The sequence below is a fragment of the Trypanosoma cruzi genome, genomic scaffold, assembly GCF_000209065.1.
Source record: "Trypanosoma cruzi strain CL Brener 1047053516669 genomic scaffold, whole genome shotgun sequence".
Taxonomy (NCBI): Eukaryota; Euglenozoa; class Kinetoplastea; order Trypanosomatida; family Trypanosomatidae; genus Trypanosoma; species Trypanosoma cruzi.
Window position 1 is genome coordinate 71552 of NW_001849373.1, and position 17932 is coordinate 89483.

The following is a 17932-nucleotide window of genomic DNA, read 5'->3' on the forward strand; positions in this document are numbered from 1 at the left end:
GTATGCGTAAATATGTTTGCCTCTCTTGCATTGTTATTTATTTATTTATTTATTTATTTATTTATTTATTTATTTTTGCTGTGGCTGTTGTAATGCTATCAATTTCCTTCAACACCCTCCCCCCTCATGCTGTGTCCGTATGTGCGTATATATGTACAGTACATATATATATATACATGTATGTGTGTTCGTAAGTAAATATTTCCAATAAAAGGAGGAAAATCCATGATGGATGGCTGACTTTCCCTTTTCTTCGTTTGGTTTCTTTTTTCTTTTTCCTTTTTTTTATTTCCTTTTTTTGTTGTTGTTTTTAAAAGCACTCCGCAATCGCCCGAACCGTCAACAAGACATCCATGAAGGAGTTATACAACGGCACAGGGGCGAGACGAATGACATTTGGTGGGCAGTGACTCACAATAACGCCCTTGTCGCAGAGTTGCCGCTCCATACGATCGGCGTCACTGTCCTCACCGGAGTTACACTCATACGCGTCCTTTGAAGAGTGCACATCGGCCAGTCGGTTAGGCAGAATGCGAAGTGACAGTTGTGCCCCACGTTGATTGGGGTCAACGGGTGTAATGACCTCAATTGACCCTTGTGGAACCAACTCACTCAACAACAGCTCCATGTAAGATGTCAACAACATGGACTTCTCACGTAGTGGCCCCATCCCAACCTCAGCCATGAGACGGATGCTTGGCAGCATCGCCATCATGCCGACAGCAGAGACGTTGCTAATTTGAAAACTCGCCGCTCCTTCTGCGGGCTCAAAGTTATGATGTAGACTAGCGCGGTTCCGGCGATCATGGCCCCACGAACCACGTAACGGCTTCAACTCATTTTCCACCGAAGTGTGCTTGCTGTGCACAAACGCACCACCAAGGTTACTGGGGCCACTGTTAAGATATCTGTAATTACACCAACATGCAAAATCCACTTCCCAGTCATGCAATTTCAGTGGGACATTCCCCACAGCGTGGGAACAATCTACACCGACAAAAATACCCTTTTCATGGGCCGCCTTTGTGATGGCTTGAAGGTCATAAAATTGTCCGGTTAAAAAGTGAACGGCACTCAACAAAATAACCGCAATCTCATCCCCACGTTTCTCAATAACAGATAAAAACTGCTCTATTGGAATATTCACTGGACTGCTTTCCCAGCTCTCATGGTTTGCGGCACTCACGTAAATGAGATCCTCCGCTGGATTCATCCCCCGTGAATCCAACTGGGATATGATGGCGTAGGTGCTACTGGGGGAAGCATGGTTCCCTGTCACAATCCGCCGCCGCTTTCCTTTTGGCCTGTAAAATGCCATAAGAAGCAAATGCAGGTTGACTCCAAAGGAGTTCATTGTGATCACCTCACTCTCTTGTGCCCCCACAATCGCCGCAATCTCCTTTCTACCCAAACTTTCCAACTCTTCCCATGGGTTTGGGTGTTGATAGTTACCCATCACACCGAGGTCACGCCACTTCTTCAGCACCCCACCGACATTTGATTCTACGTCCTTGTGCTGCAGTCCTAAAGTGTTACCGCTGACGTACACGTAATCCCCACCATCTCGCCTCTTGGGAAAGTGAAAGGCCTCACGGTGCTCATGTAAAGGATCGGTACGATCCATAAACTCGGCAAAGCCATTCTCCGTAATGGAGAGACCTTCCGCACGAGCCGTGCTAAGCAGTTTTTCCGTGGCGTTATTACGCATAAGAAACAAAATATAAATATGTTTTATAATGTCTGTCACACTTGTCGGGGATGTACACTCCTGGCAACGAATTTGTCCTGTGAGGATATCACACAAATCCTCCTCTTCCTCTCTCTCTCTCTCTCTCCGTTGCACACACACACACACACGCAAAGTCTCTCCCCACACGCCTCTTCTTTCACTTTATATATATATATATATATTTATATGTCTACAGAGGCGTGTGTGTGTGTATATATATATTTAGGTACAAGTATTGCAAAGGGTGACTGTATCAACTTCTGTGTTTAACTGTGTGAGTGCGTACTGGAGTTGAAGTAAACTATTAGGACGGAGAAATTAATTTCCCTGCTCTATTGCTCCCTTTCCTCCCCGTTTCCTCCCACTTGTAGAAACGGACATACACACACACACACACACAAAGAAAAAGAGAGAGAGAGGGAGGGAAAAAAAAAACATATAGACAGAAAGACGTAGAAAGAGGAGAAAGACCAAAAAAAAAAAAAAAAAGTGTAAAAAATAAAATTTAAATTAATCCCTCTTTTCGTTTCCTTTTTTTGTGGGTATATTTATTTATTTGTCTCCCCCTGCCATGTTTGATCCCTCCACACTCACTGACCCGTCCACACACACACACACACACACACCGTCTCCCTGAACCATCCGGCCTCACCAACTCCTCCTTGCATATCCTCCCTCGCACTGCCGATATGTACACGGAAGTCAGGAGGAAGGGGGAACGAAAAAGAAGAAAAAAAAAAAAAAAAGGACAGCTGAAACAAAAAAATAATAAATAAATAAATAACAACAGGCAGGCAGAGTCGGACGGCCACAGACAACAGGGGATGACTGCACACTCAAACAAACACACACACAGTCCCCTCCCTCTTCTTCACTGCCTTTTCACGTCCCTCTCACAGACGTGACGGCAAGAGCTCCAGCTCACCAATACATGGTGCGTGGGCGTCGGGAATATCCCACCGCAGGTTTTCCCAAAAGTCCTGCGAAAATGCCTTCAGATACCACGCCACCGTCTCTTCATATCCCTCCTCGAACCTCACCTCCTGTCTCCATCCCAACTCCTGCAGCTTCTCTACGCTAATGTCATAACGCTCGTCGTTAAATTCACGGTCCTTCACAAATACAAGATGCCTTGAGACCTCCTCTTCGCTGGGGTCCGCCAGTGGCTGCCTCTCTCCACACTTGTGCGCTCGCACATATTTAACGGTCATACGGGCAATATCCAGCACACTCTTCTCGTCACAAGATCCAATATTGTACACATCACCAATAAACCCATGGTTAATAATTGCAACAAATGCCCGCGCCACATCACTTGCATGTATAAATGTGCGCTTATTGCTACCATTGCCCTGAATAGTCAGTTTCTTTCCAGCATTCATAAGCATAATAAACCGAGGTATGAGCTTTTCTGGATACTGGTATGGTCCATACACATTATTTCCACGGGTAATGATGCAAGGCAGTCCAAACGATATATGGTACGACTTCACAATGTACTCTACTGCCGCCTTTGTTGCCGCATATGGATTGGTTGGATTTAATGTCCCCTCCTCCTTCTTGGAGTCCGTTACCTGTCCATACACCTCGTCTGTGCTAACATGAATAAACTTTTCTATCCTACCATACGTCCGGGCGCACTCAAGAAGCACATGCGTCCCAAGGACGTTATTATACGTGAAGGAAAGACTATTACCAAAACTATTGTCCACGTGGCTCTGCGCCGCAAAGTTAATGATGGTATCAATGTCATGATGACGTAGTACATACATCACAAGATCCGCGTTGGTAATATTCCCCTTGACAAAGTGGTAGTGGGGGTCACTGGGGTTTTCAATCGACCTAAAGCTGCTGCAGTAGTCCACCTTGTCAAGGTTGTACACATGCACCCCAGAATGCGTTCGCATCAAGTGGTTGATGAAATTGCTCCCAATAAACCCCAGACCCCCCGTCACGAGAAGATGACGCAGCGGCCTGGTGTCCGTCAGCCGCGTCCTCCGACATTCGACATCCTCCGGTCGACGAAACATGCATGTGGAGCCACGGCGCCCCCCTCTTCTCCCCAGAGCCAACTGATCCGCTATGCCGCTCGCCTCCCGTTGGGTAAAGCGCGCGATCGTGGCGGCTTTCTTGTTTCGTCCGCACGGCCCACCCCAACCACGCGAGGACAGCAAAGACAACGGGTCGAAGGGAACATACAACAAGAAGACACACACACACAAACAAACACATAAGCAGGCACACGTGGAGTACGCATTTTGAATGCCCCACCCACAAATTCAATAATAACAATTTTTAAAAAAAATTTTACAAGCAAGTCTTTCCCCCGCACTTTCACATCCCATTCCCCAACACACCAGCAGCGACACGCGAGGCGCATGTCCAGAACGCCTCGTTTCACACTCTTGTGTCGACTGCTCAACGACAACCGCTTCCATGAGCAAACTGCAGCAGGAGCGGAACGTCGTGTAAAAATAAATTCGAAAACAAAAGGCAATAAAACATAGCATCCATCACCATCCGCTCCACGAGAACAGAGAGCAATGATGACGGCACAAAAAAGAAACAAAAAGAAAATCTCTCAGAAATGATGTCACAAAAAAAAAAAACACGTGGCGATGCCCCGCACAGCACCTCCAATGCGATCGTCCCCTTCCCAGTCACACCGCAGAGCTCGTAGAAGAGAATCTCCACGGGGTGTCTCAGGGAAAAGCACAAGACCGCTTCACCCACCCCACACACAGCACGTGAATCTGTACACGACGCCCCCCACCTGGCGCCGATATGCCTTCCTGTGACGAAATACCGCGATGGCCTCCTCCCTCCCTTCTCGCTCACCCCCACTCGGGCACCCGACAACATCACACCGCCGCCAGCCGCTTATCGACGTGCTGTCCGTGTGTTGCGCACAAGCAATCACCCACGACACGTGAACAAAATCCTCCAAACCGTTAAAATATGCCGCCAAATGCTCGTTGGGCTGCCTCATCGTGCCGGCTGTGGCGCGGTGCGCTTTGACTCCCGTCGCCCTGGCGGAGAAGTCAGCTCCTTGAGCTTAGGGTGGATTCACTCCACAGCGCCCCCATTCGTGGGTGCGACCGCGCCAAACACATCCAGCGACCTCCACAAAATGCATTCCTCGCCATGCATTAAGAGCTTCAAGACATCGGCCGGCGGTGTCATCGTTACCAAACAAATCAATATTTTGCGCCCGCTCGCAGTGGGGACCGCAGTGTCGAGGAATATCCCGTTCCATTTATGCTCCATCACCCAAATGAACTTCAGAGGTTTGTGCGACGGACCATCACTGTAACGCATTTCCCCACTTTTCACGCCAATGTAGTCATGAGCATTTGATGAGGCAATCCATTCCACGGCTCCCTCGCAGCGGAAAGGCGTGCATTAGTATCTCTCTCACTGAACAGTTCGCGGAGGATGGATCCCATCCCATCCATGTAGCCTCTTACCTCCTGCCAGTATTCCACCTGCGCCTCAGCTGACTGATCTCGCTTCTTCCACACGCACATTGCCTTCACATCACTCTCCTGTGGGCAATTCATTATGATCCGCCTGCCCCTCAAATGCTTCTTACATCCTCTGTCGGCACTCTCCTCCGGCGGCATCACCACAATCATGCCCCATCCCCTGGGAAGCAAACGAGCAGACGGTTCATGAATAGGCTCGGCCACGTTGTGGATGATATACCCCCTCATCCAACGCCCAGAAAATTCCTCCACAGCTCTCAAACCCGCTTCTTCACCAATGTAATGTGACACATTCTGGGTAGCCTTGTCAAACATGAATGTTCGATCCGCAATGCGGTACGCAACCACTTGAAGCTTCTTGACATCGTAGTGCAGCAGCTGGTAGAGGAGGTACGAGCCGGCAGCCATCGATTTCCCGATCCCGGGCGCCCCAATCAAGAGACGCTGCTTGGGTGAAGAATTGAGAGCCAAATCAAAATTGCCGAACCACTCGGTTAGATCGCGCTTCACGATCTGCCACACTCGATCCACCTCACAGTTCACATAGCAGTCACGAATCGGTTTACTTAGCAGCCAAGAGTACGGCCATGCCCAGTCCGAGGTGAGCACCATCAGTCTGAGATGTGCTGAACCGGACTGCTCCACACTGTCATCCTTTTCAAGCGTGTTGCCAACTTCCTTGTACGTCCATGACTGTGGTGGTTTTCCCTCATGCACCTCCATTCCCGTCCCCTCGCCGTCGGGAAGTTCCATGACATGATGCCACCCCGCATTGCACACAGACTCGTAGCATCCATTCTGCATGTATGCCCTTCCTTGTTTCGGTGCCACCTTAAGGGCTGCATTGAGTTTTAGCCTTGCAAAAGGAGTGCACATGTCCTTGCGTTCAAAGTTCCCCCATTGTTCAAGAAAGATCACACCTTCGCGATAAAGTCTGTACGTATCTCCCCTAATCTTGTAAGTCTCTTGCAGCGCGTGACACTCTGTCAAATTGAGAATTTGTCCAAGCAGCTGCGGATCCTGCACGTAAGCCTTGGGCTCCATTAAAAATACTTCCATCGTCACATTGTATTCTTCATCGACAACTGCGCTGGGGCCGATATGCCCCCGAAGAAAATCATTCAGTCTTATCGGCTCGACCTCCAACTCTCCCTCCAGCAGCACATCTTTCACCTCACTGTCAAGTCTCCAATATGGCCGCTGCTTTTCCCGCACTCTTCTGCGAGGCACAGCGGGTTGGCCACTACGGGACACCCACCTCGCTCTCGCCCGACTAAGTTCCTGCAGCACCGTAGACGCGGGACTCGTCCCATTATCGTCATTTCCTTCCCCGTGACGCCCGGACATTCTTTCCGCTGTCTTCGTAGCCGGTTTCACTTGGAGCTGAGCCCCGGCAGGCAATCAGAAGAAGGACGAGAAAGAGAAAGAGAGAGAGAGAGAATAGGCACAGAAATGGCCGACAATCACAACAAAAGCGTCATCCACACGGTGCGGGGCACAGCGTGCAACGCACACCACATGCAAGAGGGCATGGGTTTATCGCCCTCGACACACAAACAACTGGGAAGAGAACGCAGCGCAGTGAGAACCACACAGAGACCCTGAACCGTACACGCCACAGCAGCGACGCATCATGGCAGGCTCCCACGCAAGGAAAGAAAGCGGAATGCATTTCTCGATGCAATCTGTGCGACGTGCGCGACGCCAGTCGAATTCGTTGCCTTCTTTTTATGCGTTCGTCATTCAGATCCGCGTGCGCGAGTACGCGGCCACCGCTTCTCCCTCTCAGTCCCCCTGTTGCTACTGTCACCTCGCCGGGGGGGAGGAAAACCGTCAGCGCACATCGCCATCACCGGGCATTGCTGATGGCAGATGCAGCCACATAGAATGAATGCGTTGCCACATTGCCAATCAAACTTGACACCGCCTCGTGCGGCAGGGATGCAGGCATCATTATTCCTGCAAATGTTTTCTGCCAAAAACAGATGCAGCCCCGTCACATTCCCCGCGACACTTTTTGGTCCTTCCCACAGAAGTGTCGGCAATTCCAAGTCCTTGGAGATGAATGAAGTGACAGAGGAAAGGTTGTTCCCTCAGCAGAGAGAGAAAGACGGCAAAGAAAAATGCACGCGGGTTCCTTCAACAACAGAATAAATAAAAGCCACACGAAGGGTGGTGAAGGCACGTTTTTTTCTTTTTTCAGTAGTGGCTTCACAGAATGAAATAAAAACAAAGACATAAAAATACGAAGCAGGAAACATTAACCCCCACACTCCACAGGGAACGAAAAAGAGCTCGTCATATTTCACACCACTCACACACACATGCACAGGCAAGTCCTTACAGAAGAGGTGAAGAAAGCAGTTTGGGCGCCCTGCCGGCTGCATCACTCCATTCAATTTCCGTGCGATGATGTGGCCACAACTCCTACTTGCTGCCAGCGTTTGTTTTGGCGTGGGAGCGCGCCGTGACGGTAATCTTCTTCACGGAGGGGTGAATGGACCGCTCAATCTTGTCCGCCTTCTTCTTGTCCGCGACGACGAGGGTGTAGAGGTAGCGGCTGCAGCGCACCTTGAACTTTGTCTGCGCAGGGTTGTGCTTCACCTTCACACATCTGGCGTCCTTGCGGGAGCAGATGGCGAGGAACTCCTTCAGGTTCTTGATTTCGCGAGGCATTTCCCTCCTTTAAAAAATAATAAAAAATAAAAAATAAAAAAAAACAGTGGAGAAGAAGAAAAAGGAAAAAAGGCATGTGTAGTTGTTATTAATGGGTTTTTTGTAGGGCGTGTGAGAGCATGTGGTGCACGAATACAACACGGCCACTCTGCCTGTGCTCTCCAGAGAAAAAATAAAGAAGATAATTTAATTATATATACATAGTCAGTGGCAAGAAATATGCATGTACATAAATAAATAAATAAATATATAAATATATATTTATGTACAGGACACAAAAAAAGAGGGGGATATTTCTATGCATGCATGTATGTATGTATTTGAGTCTATATTTCTGCGTATTGTTATTAATAAAATTATTATGTCTGCAAACAAACAACAAACAACAAAAAAAAAAAAAAAAACGATGGGGAAGTAGTCTGTTTTATTTTATTTCCCCACTCCTTTTATCTTCTCTATCTTTTACTGATCGTTTCTGTAATGGCACTGTAAATTGAGATGCATGTCTGCAGAATGTATGGATGTATATTATCAATGCATTTGCCACAAAGAAGTGGCTGTTCCAATCCAAAGTAAATTCTATGTTGTCGGTGATCATCATAACCACCAAAAATACAGCGGAAAGTGAACCCACATGTTAAAAAAAAAAAAAAAAAAAAAAAAGCAACAAGCGGTTCGTCGTACGTTCCGCTGACGTCATGCGGTTTATTTATGTGCATTTATTTTATTTATTTATTCACAAAAGTGCCCACTCATATGTATATATATGCATGCATGCCGACCAGAAGCCATATACATACATGTACATGTATATGGATGGATGGATGGATGGATATAAGAAAAATAAAGAAAATCGGCAGCTGACAAAACAATGGCAAAGTTGTGTTGTGTTTTACAGTCCGGCAATTTTCTTCAGTTCCCGTAAGACTTCACTAAAACGATTCTCTGAACCATCTAAACCAAACTCTATGCGTTCCTGTCGCAGTAACTCACCGCGGGTGGTAAGTGCACTCTGCATCGACTCCAATGACCATGTGCCGTTAAAAGAAAAAAGTTCCTCATTTCTACATCGCTGTGGCCGAGAAATAATACCAAGATCTGCGAAACTATCAATCGCAGACGCAATGCCTGCCGCATTCATCATTGGAAATCGTTGCTGACCCATAAGTGCCGTGTACATGCGGTGGACCTCACGCATCGCAAATGTGCCCGGCTCTGTTTTACCCGCTGCAGCATCGGTCCTCACACGACGTGTCGTTGATGTCACGCCGGCCACATTTGACTGCGCAAGACTTTTATCCCGCTGCTGTCGGAGTGCCAAGACAACAAGGCAGCTGAGAACATATAGCATCTGCTCTGGCATACCCGCAACGTACTCAAAGACGCGATCGCTCACGACAGCAGTACCACGTAATACTTTTTGGCTCTGCGCGAGTGTCATGACGGCGGCGGGAGAGGCTGGCGACGTATTGCCCGGAACCGCGCCAGCGCGTGTGATGCCACTACCGCTGCGACGCTGCGGGGTTTCGTCATTACGCACGTCACCTCGTTTGATTGCCTCATCACGAGCCTCTTGCTGGGCTGTGTGGACAAGGCGGCGGGACATGGAAGCCACTTGGCGAACATCACCGGAGTATTCGTGGACGGCTTTCTTGGCAATGTACGCTATCAAAGCCGGACTCAACTGCACCTGCATCCGTTCCTTCTCCGTGAAATCTACATTGGCCACAATTCTTGCACAGATGCGCTCCAACGTCTGTGCGCTATACGCCTCAAAAGGAAGCTCCTTCAGTAGCATGTACGGGACATGTACCAACTCGCGTTGATTGGAGATGAAGACGAGGGCCAGTTGTGATGCATGCTCCACGGAAAGCGCGGCCAGTGCAGTTAACAGGCCACGGGCACCGGCTCGAACGTACTCCACCTCGTCTAGCGCCAGAACATGGAGCGGTACTTTCAACACGCATTTTTTCAAAGCCGTGGGTTCTGTGACATGTTCGACGGCGGAATCCCGCAGGAGAAGTTTCCGTGCCGCTTCAGCGGCCACACCACGACGCTTATATGCGGTGACATGCCGTGGAAGTGCTTCAATTTCACTCAACAAATTCCGCGACGACGCATCGAGACGAGGCTGGGCCACACGAAAGCAGCTGGCAATGGCATCACACAGCTGCTGCGACGTCATATCGGCACAGTTGACATAGTGGCATTGTATGCGACGGTCGGCTTCCAACAGCCGCAGTGTAGCGGCCGGCAGTGGGGAAGACGAAGAAACGAAATCGCCTTCCGGTGATGCGTCCCTGGCGCCAACTGAAATTCGACCATTCGCAGCGCCTTCCAAAGTGTCCACGGCGTCTTCACTCTCATTTTCACCGCGACGTCGTTTAACCGGTTTCCGCTTCACGATCGCTGGGGAAGGCGAGTTATCGTGACTGCTGTGACTCTTACTTCTGCCGCTTCCACAGCTGCCGCGTCCTCCCGCGCTTGTCCGTCCGACTACCTTGTCACATGCCATCGGACGGTGTGAGACACATCGCATCGCACGAAGAATTGTTGAGGTCTTACCGCAGCCACAGGCGCCAAATACAAAAAGTGACCTGCAGTGCGACATCCGTAATCGTTCCTCAATGAATGCATGAACGGCGTTGTACTCCTGTTCCCGTTCCAACAGCGGTGCCTTCTCCATTATCGCTTTCTTAAGATATAAATCTCTATTTGACCAATGTGGATGTTATTAAATGATATGTCTCCCAGTCCCCGCTTGTATGCCTGGCAGTGTTGTTGTTGTTGTTTTCTGTCCTCTCTATCCCCTCCCTCCCCTGTAAATGTATCGACGTATAATGACACTTCTAGCCGTCTCTATGCACAAATAAATAAATAAATATTTATATACCGATCAATGTTGGCTGTAGATATGCGTCTATTGTAACTCTCTATGCAGTGTCTAGTCTATATATAAATATATAAATAAATATATATTTTTTTATGCGTTGTATTCACCTCAGTGTCTCCTTTTTTTTTTTTTTTTTGTCTGTGTGTGTGTGCTGTCATGGAAAGAAAAAAAAAAAAAAAAAGGAAAGAGAAAAGAAAAGAGGAGTGACTGGCAGCGTCGCACGGGAAAACGTCAAGGCATGCAGGCAACAAAAAGGAAAAAACAAAAACTGCAACTCCCACTCCCACACACACACACACTGTCTCTCCTATTTTTCAATTTGCTCTCGATTCCGCGTTTCCCAAGGCATACATACGACTGTGCTTAATTGTTGCTCACCCCCCTCTTCTTCCAGTTGTTGGTTTCAAAGGGAAAGTTCAATTCTTCTTTTCTCTTCTTTTCCTTTTTTTTTTTCTTTCCTCTCTCTCTCTCTCTCTTTTAAAAGATCGTCAGTGCCGCAAACACGGCGTAGAACAGAAACATGGGGTAGAGAACAAGATACCGCTGCTTTTCCATGGAAAGTCCATTCACAAACATCGCTGTGGCGCACCACGCGGACCAGAGTACAATCAACAGCGCCGGTGGCAGCATCGTTTTACCAATGTATCCAAACAACCAGTACGCAAATGACTGAAAAATAGCCAAAATGACGTTTGGAATGAGACAGTACCCCAGAGCACTAATAACAAACTGCAACGCAACACCGTGGTCCGTCATCAGTGAAAGAAGGAACTTCACAAAGACAATCCCAAGAACGGAATGGCCATAAATGGTGCTGAACTCCAATTTTCCTTGTAAAGATAATAGAAAGGCAAGAGTAATGGCAAAGACGATGGGTCCAGCAAGGTCCATGTCTTCTACTGCTTCCAATGCCATGGCCCGAAAGGGGTTTAGAACCGCCAAGGCCTTACAACGTATTTGGTGGGGAAAAATACCTAACTCCTCCAATAACGGGAGGTCATCCTCAGGGTAGCCAAATCGCTGCTGATAAAGTGGAACAGACTCTTGCCGTGCGCTACTTGCAAATGCATCGTGGGGCAAAATTACATTTAACAACGATGCCACAAACCCGGTACGTGGAGACTGTGACGGCGGCACTCCGGCCGAGGATGGTTGTTGGTACGGTTTTTGTTGCTGTTGTTGTTGTTGATGTGGTTGTGATTGATTAAAAGGCTGAGGTGCATGCAATGCGCTCTCATGGAAAGCGGGTGCCGGTGATGCCATCATCGTGACTGAAAAGGAGTTTGGTTGTTGTAAAAAGGGTTTCGATGCTACCGATGGTAGAGGTGATTCTTTCCTCGTAGCATAATGCCCAAAGGAGGGACTGTTATTGGTACTACTTGTGGCCGACATTCTACCAAAGGCCTTTGGTGAAGTGCATGAATCCCTCCTCGAGGTGGTCGGCGTCACGACACCAATCGACATGACATGTGAATGTGAGCCCTGCTGCGATTCAAGTGTTCTCTGGGAGCTCTCCTCGCCATTAAAGAACTGACTACTAGTGATATGTGTGTTATATCCTGTCTGCACTCTGGGTGGCATGCCTGCAGGATCCACGTAGACACCACCACCACCTCCTCCTCCTCCTCCAACATCAACACCGTTTGAGTAGGGCTGATAGAAAAAGCCATCTGGTTGCGTTTGATACTGTTGGTGCGGCGGCAACGGCAAAGAAGGAGTCAACGGGTTCTGTTGGTTTTGATAAGGGGGTGGCTGCTGTGAATAGTGCATGATATCTGAAGTTACTAAGAATACCCTTTAAAAGCTGCACAACAAGCACAAAACACAAAGAAAAGGGTTCAATTTAAGGCGTACACAGGCAACAAAAAAGAGAGGCGGTAATTGTATAGACCCAATGGTACCCACATGAATGGCATGCGCAGACACACATGTAAAAAAAAAAACAGCGGAAGACTCACCCGAGCACATCGCTCTTCCTTTCTCTCTCGCTCGCTCTCTTTCCTTCCCTCCCTCCCCATCTTCTCTCTCCCCACTTTTTACCACATTCCTTGCATTGCCTGTTATACAGATTTACCCGCATCGTGCCTGTCAACACCCTCTGTCCCTCCTCTTTTTGCTGCGCCGGCGTCATGTTTTGGGGGAAAATGGCGCCATCCATCCGTCACGCCCTTCAGTCCAACTCGGCGGTACCGCCAGCCTCCACGGCCCCCACGGCGTCGCATGTCCCCCTCTCATTCCCAACGCCACCACGCTCCGTGGTATGACGTTTATGCCTATTCACGGGCCCCCTATTCCCTGCGCCGCTACTCGTACGCTCCTCAAAGAGGGAAATCCCTTTCGTAATCCCCACGCGTGCGGTGGCTGCCAACCCCTTGGAAATCGCCACTGTGAGAATGAGCTGCAGGACGCCGGAAAGAAGTGGTAACGGGCCAAAAAACAACAAGACGGTGCAATATCCAGCGACAACACCAACTAAGAAGGAAGGCAACTGCCTCAACAGAACCTGCGGGGCGTACCGCAGCACACTTGCGCTAAGTTCCCAAGTCCCAAGCATTCCCTCCGGCTTCTGTCCCCTTCTCGGCACTTAAATGTTAATGGGACCACTATGCTTTCCCCAAACCAACACACACACACACACACACAAACACACACAATGAGAGAGGTTCTATCAGCCCGCTTTGCAAAAGAAAACAGTCACCCGGAACAAAATACAAAATGTGCATCACACATGCAAAAAAAATAAGACACAGAAGCAATAAAAATAAAAAAGGAAAAGAGGAAAGGAGAAACACCTTACAAGAGGTACATACAAAAAGGTACACCCATGACCGCACGCACACACACAAACACGCGTAAAACAATAGATAGAGAAAGAGAGGCAGACGCTCCCACACCCTGCCATTCATTCATCCCCCATCATCCTCCACTGCCACCCGCGCGCTGTCCCGCATCTGAAAAACAAGCCAGTCCATCGCCTCACGTACTCCAGAACCATCCAACGCACTCACCTCCGCCAAACGCATGATTTTCTTTCCAATACCGCTTGTCCCCACAGCGTCGACACCGTTAGAAGAGTGATCACTAATGGAAGTGGGCCCAAACACTTCACCTGCACCACGAGCATTTAACTCACAATGGGACTCAACATCCGTAGCACCATTTTTATACGACTCGTGCATAAGGGCCAAATCGACTAGCCCAAGGGCTTCCTGCATCTCGGCAAGAGGGCAGTGACCCATGACATCTGCCTTATTAGAGAGAATCAACAGCGGCGCGTCTGTCAGGTGTGGATGACTAAATACCGCACGCAACACCGCTGCATTCCGCGCGTATGCCTTTCGCTGGGAGCTTCGCCGTTTTTCTTCCATCAGCCGAAGCGTCACCACGTCGTTCTTCTCCGACTCGATAAATGGAGCATCAACTATGGATGTCACCATCCTGCATGGGGAAAAAGTGGAGCTCAAACGTTCTACATCCAAGGAACTCATATGTGACTGCACGGAGGGGGTAGCGGCTTGATCGCTAAAAGCTACACCAGCCACCGCAGAGGTGGAAGCATTTCCCGTAGCAGTAAAACTCATGGCATCTTCACTCGCCCCTATCGTGCTATCCACCACAAAGATGACACCATGACAAGGAGCAAAATAATTTGCCCAAAGTGTCTGCATTGAGCCACCCACATCCCACAACGTAAGTCGTGTTGTGACTGGTGTAAATGAACCATGAGACATGCTCGACGAGGCAGAGTGAATAGACCCGGAATGGTAAGCATCGCCATCTTTTTCCAGAGAAAAACTTCCCCGACTACAAGAGACATAAATTCTTGGCGGAATGGTGCGATGTGTAATGCGATCCATATTTAACCCTACGGTGGGACGAATGCGTTTGTTTTTCATGACACTCATTGGCGCCGGTGTGGGGATGGAATTTCCCCCGCCCGACCCCGTCTGTGAGGCATTATTACTGTTCGTTGCGTATATACACTTCATCTGTTCTTGAAGCGTGGTCTTGCCGGAGGATTCAAGACCAATAATAAGAACTTTGTACGTTCGATCCGAAAAGAGCGAGTTGTACAAACCCCAAGCAAATGTAAACATAAGACACTAATTTCCCTCCCTCCCTCTCTCTTTTGTTGCTGTTGTTTGATTTGCCTCTTTCTCACCCAACCACTCGATTGATCGATAGGGCCACCTACTCACCGCTACAAAAAAAAAAAAGCAGACAAAATGAAATATTGAGGCAATCGTACAAGTAGATAAACACATCGACAGGGAGAAAGAGAAAAAGGGAGAGAGAGAGAGAGAAAAAAAAAAAAATGATCCGTCACAATGATAATGGCGGGAATGAACGAAGAGTTAAAAAGGAAAAAAATACGAAGGGAAGAGAAGGGAAAAATAAAAATAAAGACGGCCCTTCCAAATCTATGGGTTCCCCCAGTAGTCATAGTAGTGCCTTTGCTTAGCTATAGAGGGCTTGACTTGGCACTTTGTGGCGCCCGATGTCGCTTGTGATCCCCTCTTCACCGGTAGTGTTGGTCGTGGGTTAAGAAGCAATGAGGCCTCCCAGGTTAACAGGCATCGCTGGGCGTAAGTCAGCTCCGAAAAGGAAAAGGGAAGCTGCATAAGAGGTGCCTTTGCTTCTGCATCCACGTGGCTCTCGTCCCTCAGCCCATTTGGCTCTGATGAAATGGCATCTTCGTTTATATGCTCAACTTTAACAAGAGTCTCCGAGGCAGTAATCATATCATGAGACTGTGCCGTAGAAGGCTCCCGCTTAGTGACTGAGATCTGCTGTTCCTCTCCGTTCTCCCCATTTTCCTCAAAGATGGAAGCAATTTTGTTTTTTGCTGCTCTTTCCGCCATGTTGGTTTTCTCTTCCTCTGTCGTTCCTGCCTCCTCCCCCATGTATAATCCGGTGCGTGGCACAAACAAATCGGGAGCGGATGTATGATAATAACGAAAAAGCTGCATCAACGCCGGATGCATGCCATGAAGTATCTTTGCATTATCGTTCCCGGTATTTGAGAGAACATTGTGGCATCCCACCTCAGAATTCCTGGTTGGAAATGCCGTAAGAAGATCAGCGTAGTTAGAATCATTTGCCATCCGTTTATTAATTCGTTCTACTATAAGGTTAAGAAATGACACAGAAGCAGATCCCCTTTCTGCTATTGTTGAGGTCGCCTCGGTGAAATCAGTACTATTTTCAGAGGGAGGAAGACGCCTTCGTGTTAAGCGAATCGGACGCCAAACATCTTCGATGTTCGCTGAACGAGAAGATCGATGTGGCCGTTCAACCGGTGGAGTGTCCTCTCCAGCATGCGTCGCGGCAACGTGGGACTTCTCTTGTGCGGTGGACTCTAATGCCGTTGCGACGGACGATGAAGATGCTGCCGTGGGTGTTTTTGGTGTTGTTGGTTCAATTTGTGCCGTGGGTACAGTAACTTTCTTCGCAACGGGTGTCTGCACTATCGACTGTCCCTTGGAATGTTGTGCCTGCTTGGACGCCGACGCCGTTCGGTTGCTCGTTACAGTAGATGCTCCGATAGCCTTCGGAGCCCCCGTTGATTTCTCCGCCTCGCTTGGCTTCTCACCATTTGTGCCCTCCTCCAGACGGCGTCGGCGGCAAAGACGATTACTAACTGGAAGCGGACTTGTGCGAGTCGGATCAAGGCGACTACGTGGCCGCTTTTTTGCCCCGTCCCCCTTTTCCCCCGCAGCTGTTATCGTGGCATCATTCCCCGTTGTCTGTGGCAATTGTGCATCTTCGCTTTGGTCATGTGAGTCCGTCCACACCGTCTCTTCCTCCGGCTTCGGTGAGGCAGTGGCAGCCTCATTCCTCTCTTCATTTTGTCCCTGGGACTGCACAAAAACCGGGCCTGACAGGAGACTTTTCTTTGGCCGCTGCTCCACGAGTAATTCGTAGTAAAAATGACGGACAAGAATCACCAAAGAGTCACGCCGCATTGGTCCTGTATAATGATGCAAAGCTGCCACATCCATGTTCCGTCCAACCACCCACCATGAAAAGGCTAAGTCTTTGGAGTTAAACCGATCTAACACGACGCCTCGGCTAAGAAGGGACTGATAGTATGCCACGATAGCGTCCACAATGGCACATGAAAATTTTACAACACCAGAAACAGTTTGACAAGCATTACGTCCTTCATTTATATGTTCATTACCCTCCTCACATGTGGTGACAACTCCAGTAATAGGCTCGGGTGGACGGGGGGCTGGGGTTGTCACGGCATCACTCATCGAACGCCTTAACGGTGTGGCCCCCGCATCAAATGCCTCTTGATGGGTCCCTTGCGACTTAATTCCACCGTTGTCTAATGTGCCACCACCCTCTCCAGTCGTCGTATTTAACTCACCTTGTTGCTGCCACGAATCAACTGACGGAGAGCAGTTCAAAGGCATAGAGGGAGTTTGTGAAAATCTTTTGGCAGAAGATGACTTTCTCACTTCCTCGCTATGAGAAAAACTACTTCGGCTACCACTGTTGCCACCACCGTGTGGAAAGGCAGTCATGCATCCTGGTGACTTCAATGAAGTGAAGGATTTAGGGCCAAAGAATAAAATTCTCGCTGTGTCAATAGCACAACCTTCCTCGGTATCGCATGTCCTGGCATCCGGTCCTGCCTTTGGCAACAAGAGGAGATTTTTCGCCCGAGGAATATTTATCGGCTCCACAGGTAGTAGTGTATCTGCATGGTAAGAGCGCAGCCGCTGAATGGTGTTAAGGGCGATGAAGTCGCGACAACGATCATCTTTCCATGGATCCATCCGCGATACATCTGAGGCGTCATTTACACCATGCGGAAGCCGTGCTTGTCGCTGCATGAATTGTCTTTCCCCTATCTTTGATCTTTTTCCCGTCCTCCCTCCTTTTTTATATAAATAAATAAATAGAATAAAATAAAATAAATACGGCATTGAAGAAATCTTCATTTTCTTTTCTTTTCTTTTCTTTTCTTCCTCGCTTGTGGTCGCAGAAGCATTCCACACACACAAAAAAAAAAAAATGAGAGGGAGGGGGGGAAGGGAATTGAGAGAGAGGAGCGAGATCTTGCCGCCGCCTTCCTGACCGCGCAGAATGGAAGATGTAACCCAGCGTGGACTCGGCTATTTGCGTGGCATTTCTTTC

The 17932-nt window shown here is 48.7% G+C and overlaps 8 protein-coding genes across 8 annotated transcripts, besides 32 other annotated features; all 8 read right to left on the reverse strand.

Annotated features, from left to right (window-relative positions):
• Window positions 1-16: part of a microsatellite that runs on past the window's edge.
• Window positions 1-10127: part of a sequence feature (heterozygous, non-Esmeraldo-like haplotype) that runs on past the window's edge.
• Window positions 34-75: a microsatellite.
• Window positions 131-202: a microsatellite.
• Window positions 242-312: a sequence feature (T-rich).
• On the reverse strand, window positions 311-1708 carry Tc00.1047053508119.110 (kynureninase, putative; the record flags this gene model as incomplete). Its single annotated transcript, XM_811420.1, has 1 exon — window positions 311-1708. One exon carries the CDS (start codon window positions 1706-1708, stop codon window positions 311-313), a length of 1398 nt encoding a protein of 465 aa, XP_816513.1.
• Window positions 1811-1835: a microsatellite.
• Window positions 1893-1917: a microsatellite.
• Window positions 2107-2129: a microsatellite.
• Window positions 2130-2233: a sequence feature (A-rich).
• Window positions 2333-2355: a microsatellite.
• Window positions 2451-2475: a microsatellite.
• Window positions 2489-2513: a sequence feature (AT_rich).
• On the reverse strand, window positions 2623-3759 carry Tc00.1047053508119.120 (GDP-mannose 4,6 dehydratase, putative; the record flags this gene model as incomplete). Its single annotated transcript, XM_811421.1, has 1 exon — window positions 2623-3759. One exon carries the CDS (start codon window positions 3757-3759, stop codon window positions 2623-2625), a length of 1137 nt encoding a protein of 378 aa, XP_816514.1.
• Window positions 4011-4039: a sequence feature (AT_rich).
• Window positions 5059-6561, reverse strand: Tc00.1047053508119.140 (retrotransposon hot spot (RHS) protein, putative; the record flags this gene model as incomplete). Its single annotated transcript, XM_811422.1, has 1 exon — window positions 5059-6561. The coding sequence occupies one exon, from the start codon at window positions 6559-6561 to the stop codon at window positions 5059-5061; it is 1503 nt and encodes a 500-aa protein (XP_816515.1).
• Window positions 6629-6654: a microsatellite.
• Window positions 7642-7890, reverse strand: Tc00.1047053508119.144 (ribosomal protein L38, putative; the record flags this gene model as incomplete). The annotated part of the gene is made up of 1 exon (XM_811428.1): window positions 7642-7890. One exon carries the CDS (start codon window positions 7888-7890, stop codon window positions 7642-7644), a length of 249 nt encoding a protein of 82 aa, XP_816521.1.
• Window positions 7902-7961: a sequence feature (A-rich).
• Window positions 8120-8150: a microsatellite.
• Window positions 8530-8553: a microsatellite.
• Window positions 8703-8724: a microsatellite.
• Tc00.1047053508119.150 (hypothetical protein, conserved) lies at window positions 8783-10576 on the reverse strand (the record flags this gene model as incomplete). Its single annotated transcript, XM_811423.1, has 1 exon — window positions 8783-10576. One exon carries the CDS (start codon window positions 10574-10576, stop codon window positions 8783-8785), a length of 1794 nt encoding a protein of 597 aa, XP_816516.1.
• Window positions 10128-10446: a sequence feature (areas merged during assembly that could not be assigned to a particular haplotype. This can correspond to areas where the two haplotypes were merged or to regions with more than two copies in the genome that were merged during assembly.).
• Window positions 10447-10672: a sequence feature (heterozygous, Esmeraldo-like haplotype).
• Window positions 10673-10853: a sequence feature (areas merged during assembly that could not be assigned to a particular haplotype. This can correspond to areas where the two haplotypes were merged or to regions with more than two copies in the genome that were merged during assembly.).
• Window positions 10758-10782: a sequence feature (AT_rich).
• Window positions 10841-10877: a sequence feature (AT_rich).
• Window positions 10854-17932: part of a sequence feature (heterozygous, non-Esmeraldo-like haplotype) that runs on past the window's edge.
• Window positions 10944-10981: a sequence feature (A-rich).
• Window positions 11207-11243: a sequence feature (T-rich).
• Window positions 11261-12553, reverse strand: Tc00.1047053508119.160 (hypothetical protein, conserved; the record flags this gene model as incomplete). The annotated part of the gene is made up of 1 exon (XM_811424.1): window positions 11261-12553. The coding sequence occupies one exon, from the start codon at window positions 12551-12553 to the stop codon at window positions 11261-11263; it is 1293 nt and encodes a 430-aa protein (XP_816517.1).
• Window positions 11947-11981: a microsatellite.
• Window positions 12751-12813: a sequence feature (CT-rich).
• Window positions 13406-13436: a microsatellite.
• Tc00.1047053508119.180 (hypothetical protein, conserved) lies at window positions 13690-14880 on the reverse strand (the record flags this gene model as incomplete). The annotated part of the gene is made up of 1 exon (XM_811425.1): window positions 13690-14880. One exon carries the CDS (start codon window positions 14878-14880, stop codon window positions 13690-13692), a length of 1191 nt encoding a protein of 396 aa, XP_816518.1.
• Window positions 15053-15087: a microsatellite.
• Tc00.1047053508119.190 (hypothetical protein, conserved) lies at window positions 15205-17736 on the reverse strand (the record flags this gene model as incomplete). The annotated part of the gene is made up of 1 exon (XM_811426.1): window positions 15205-17736. The coding sequence occupies one exon, from the start codon at window positions 17734-17736 to the stop codon at window positions 15205-15207; it is 2532 nt and encodes an 843-aa protein (XP_816519.1).
• Window positions 17674-17715: a sequence feature (AT_rich).
• Window positions 17736-17762: a microsatellite.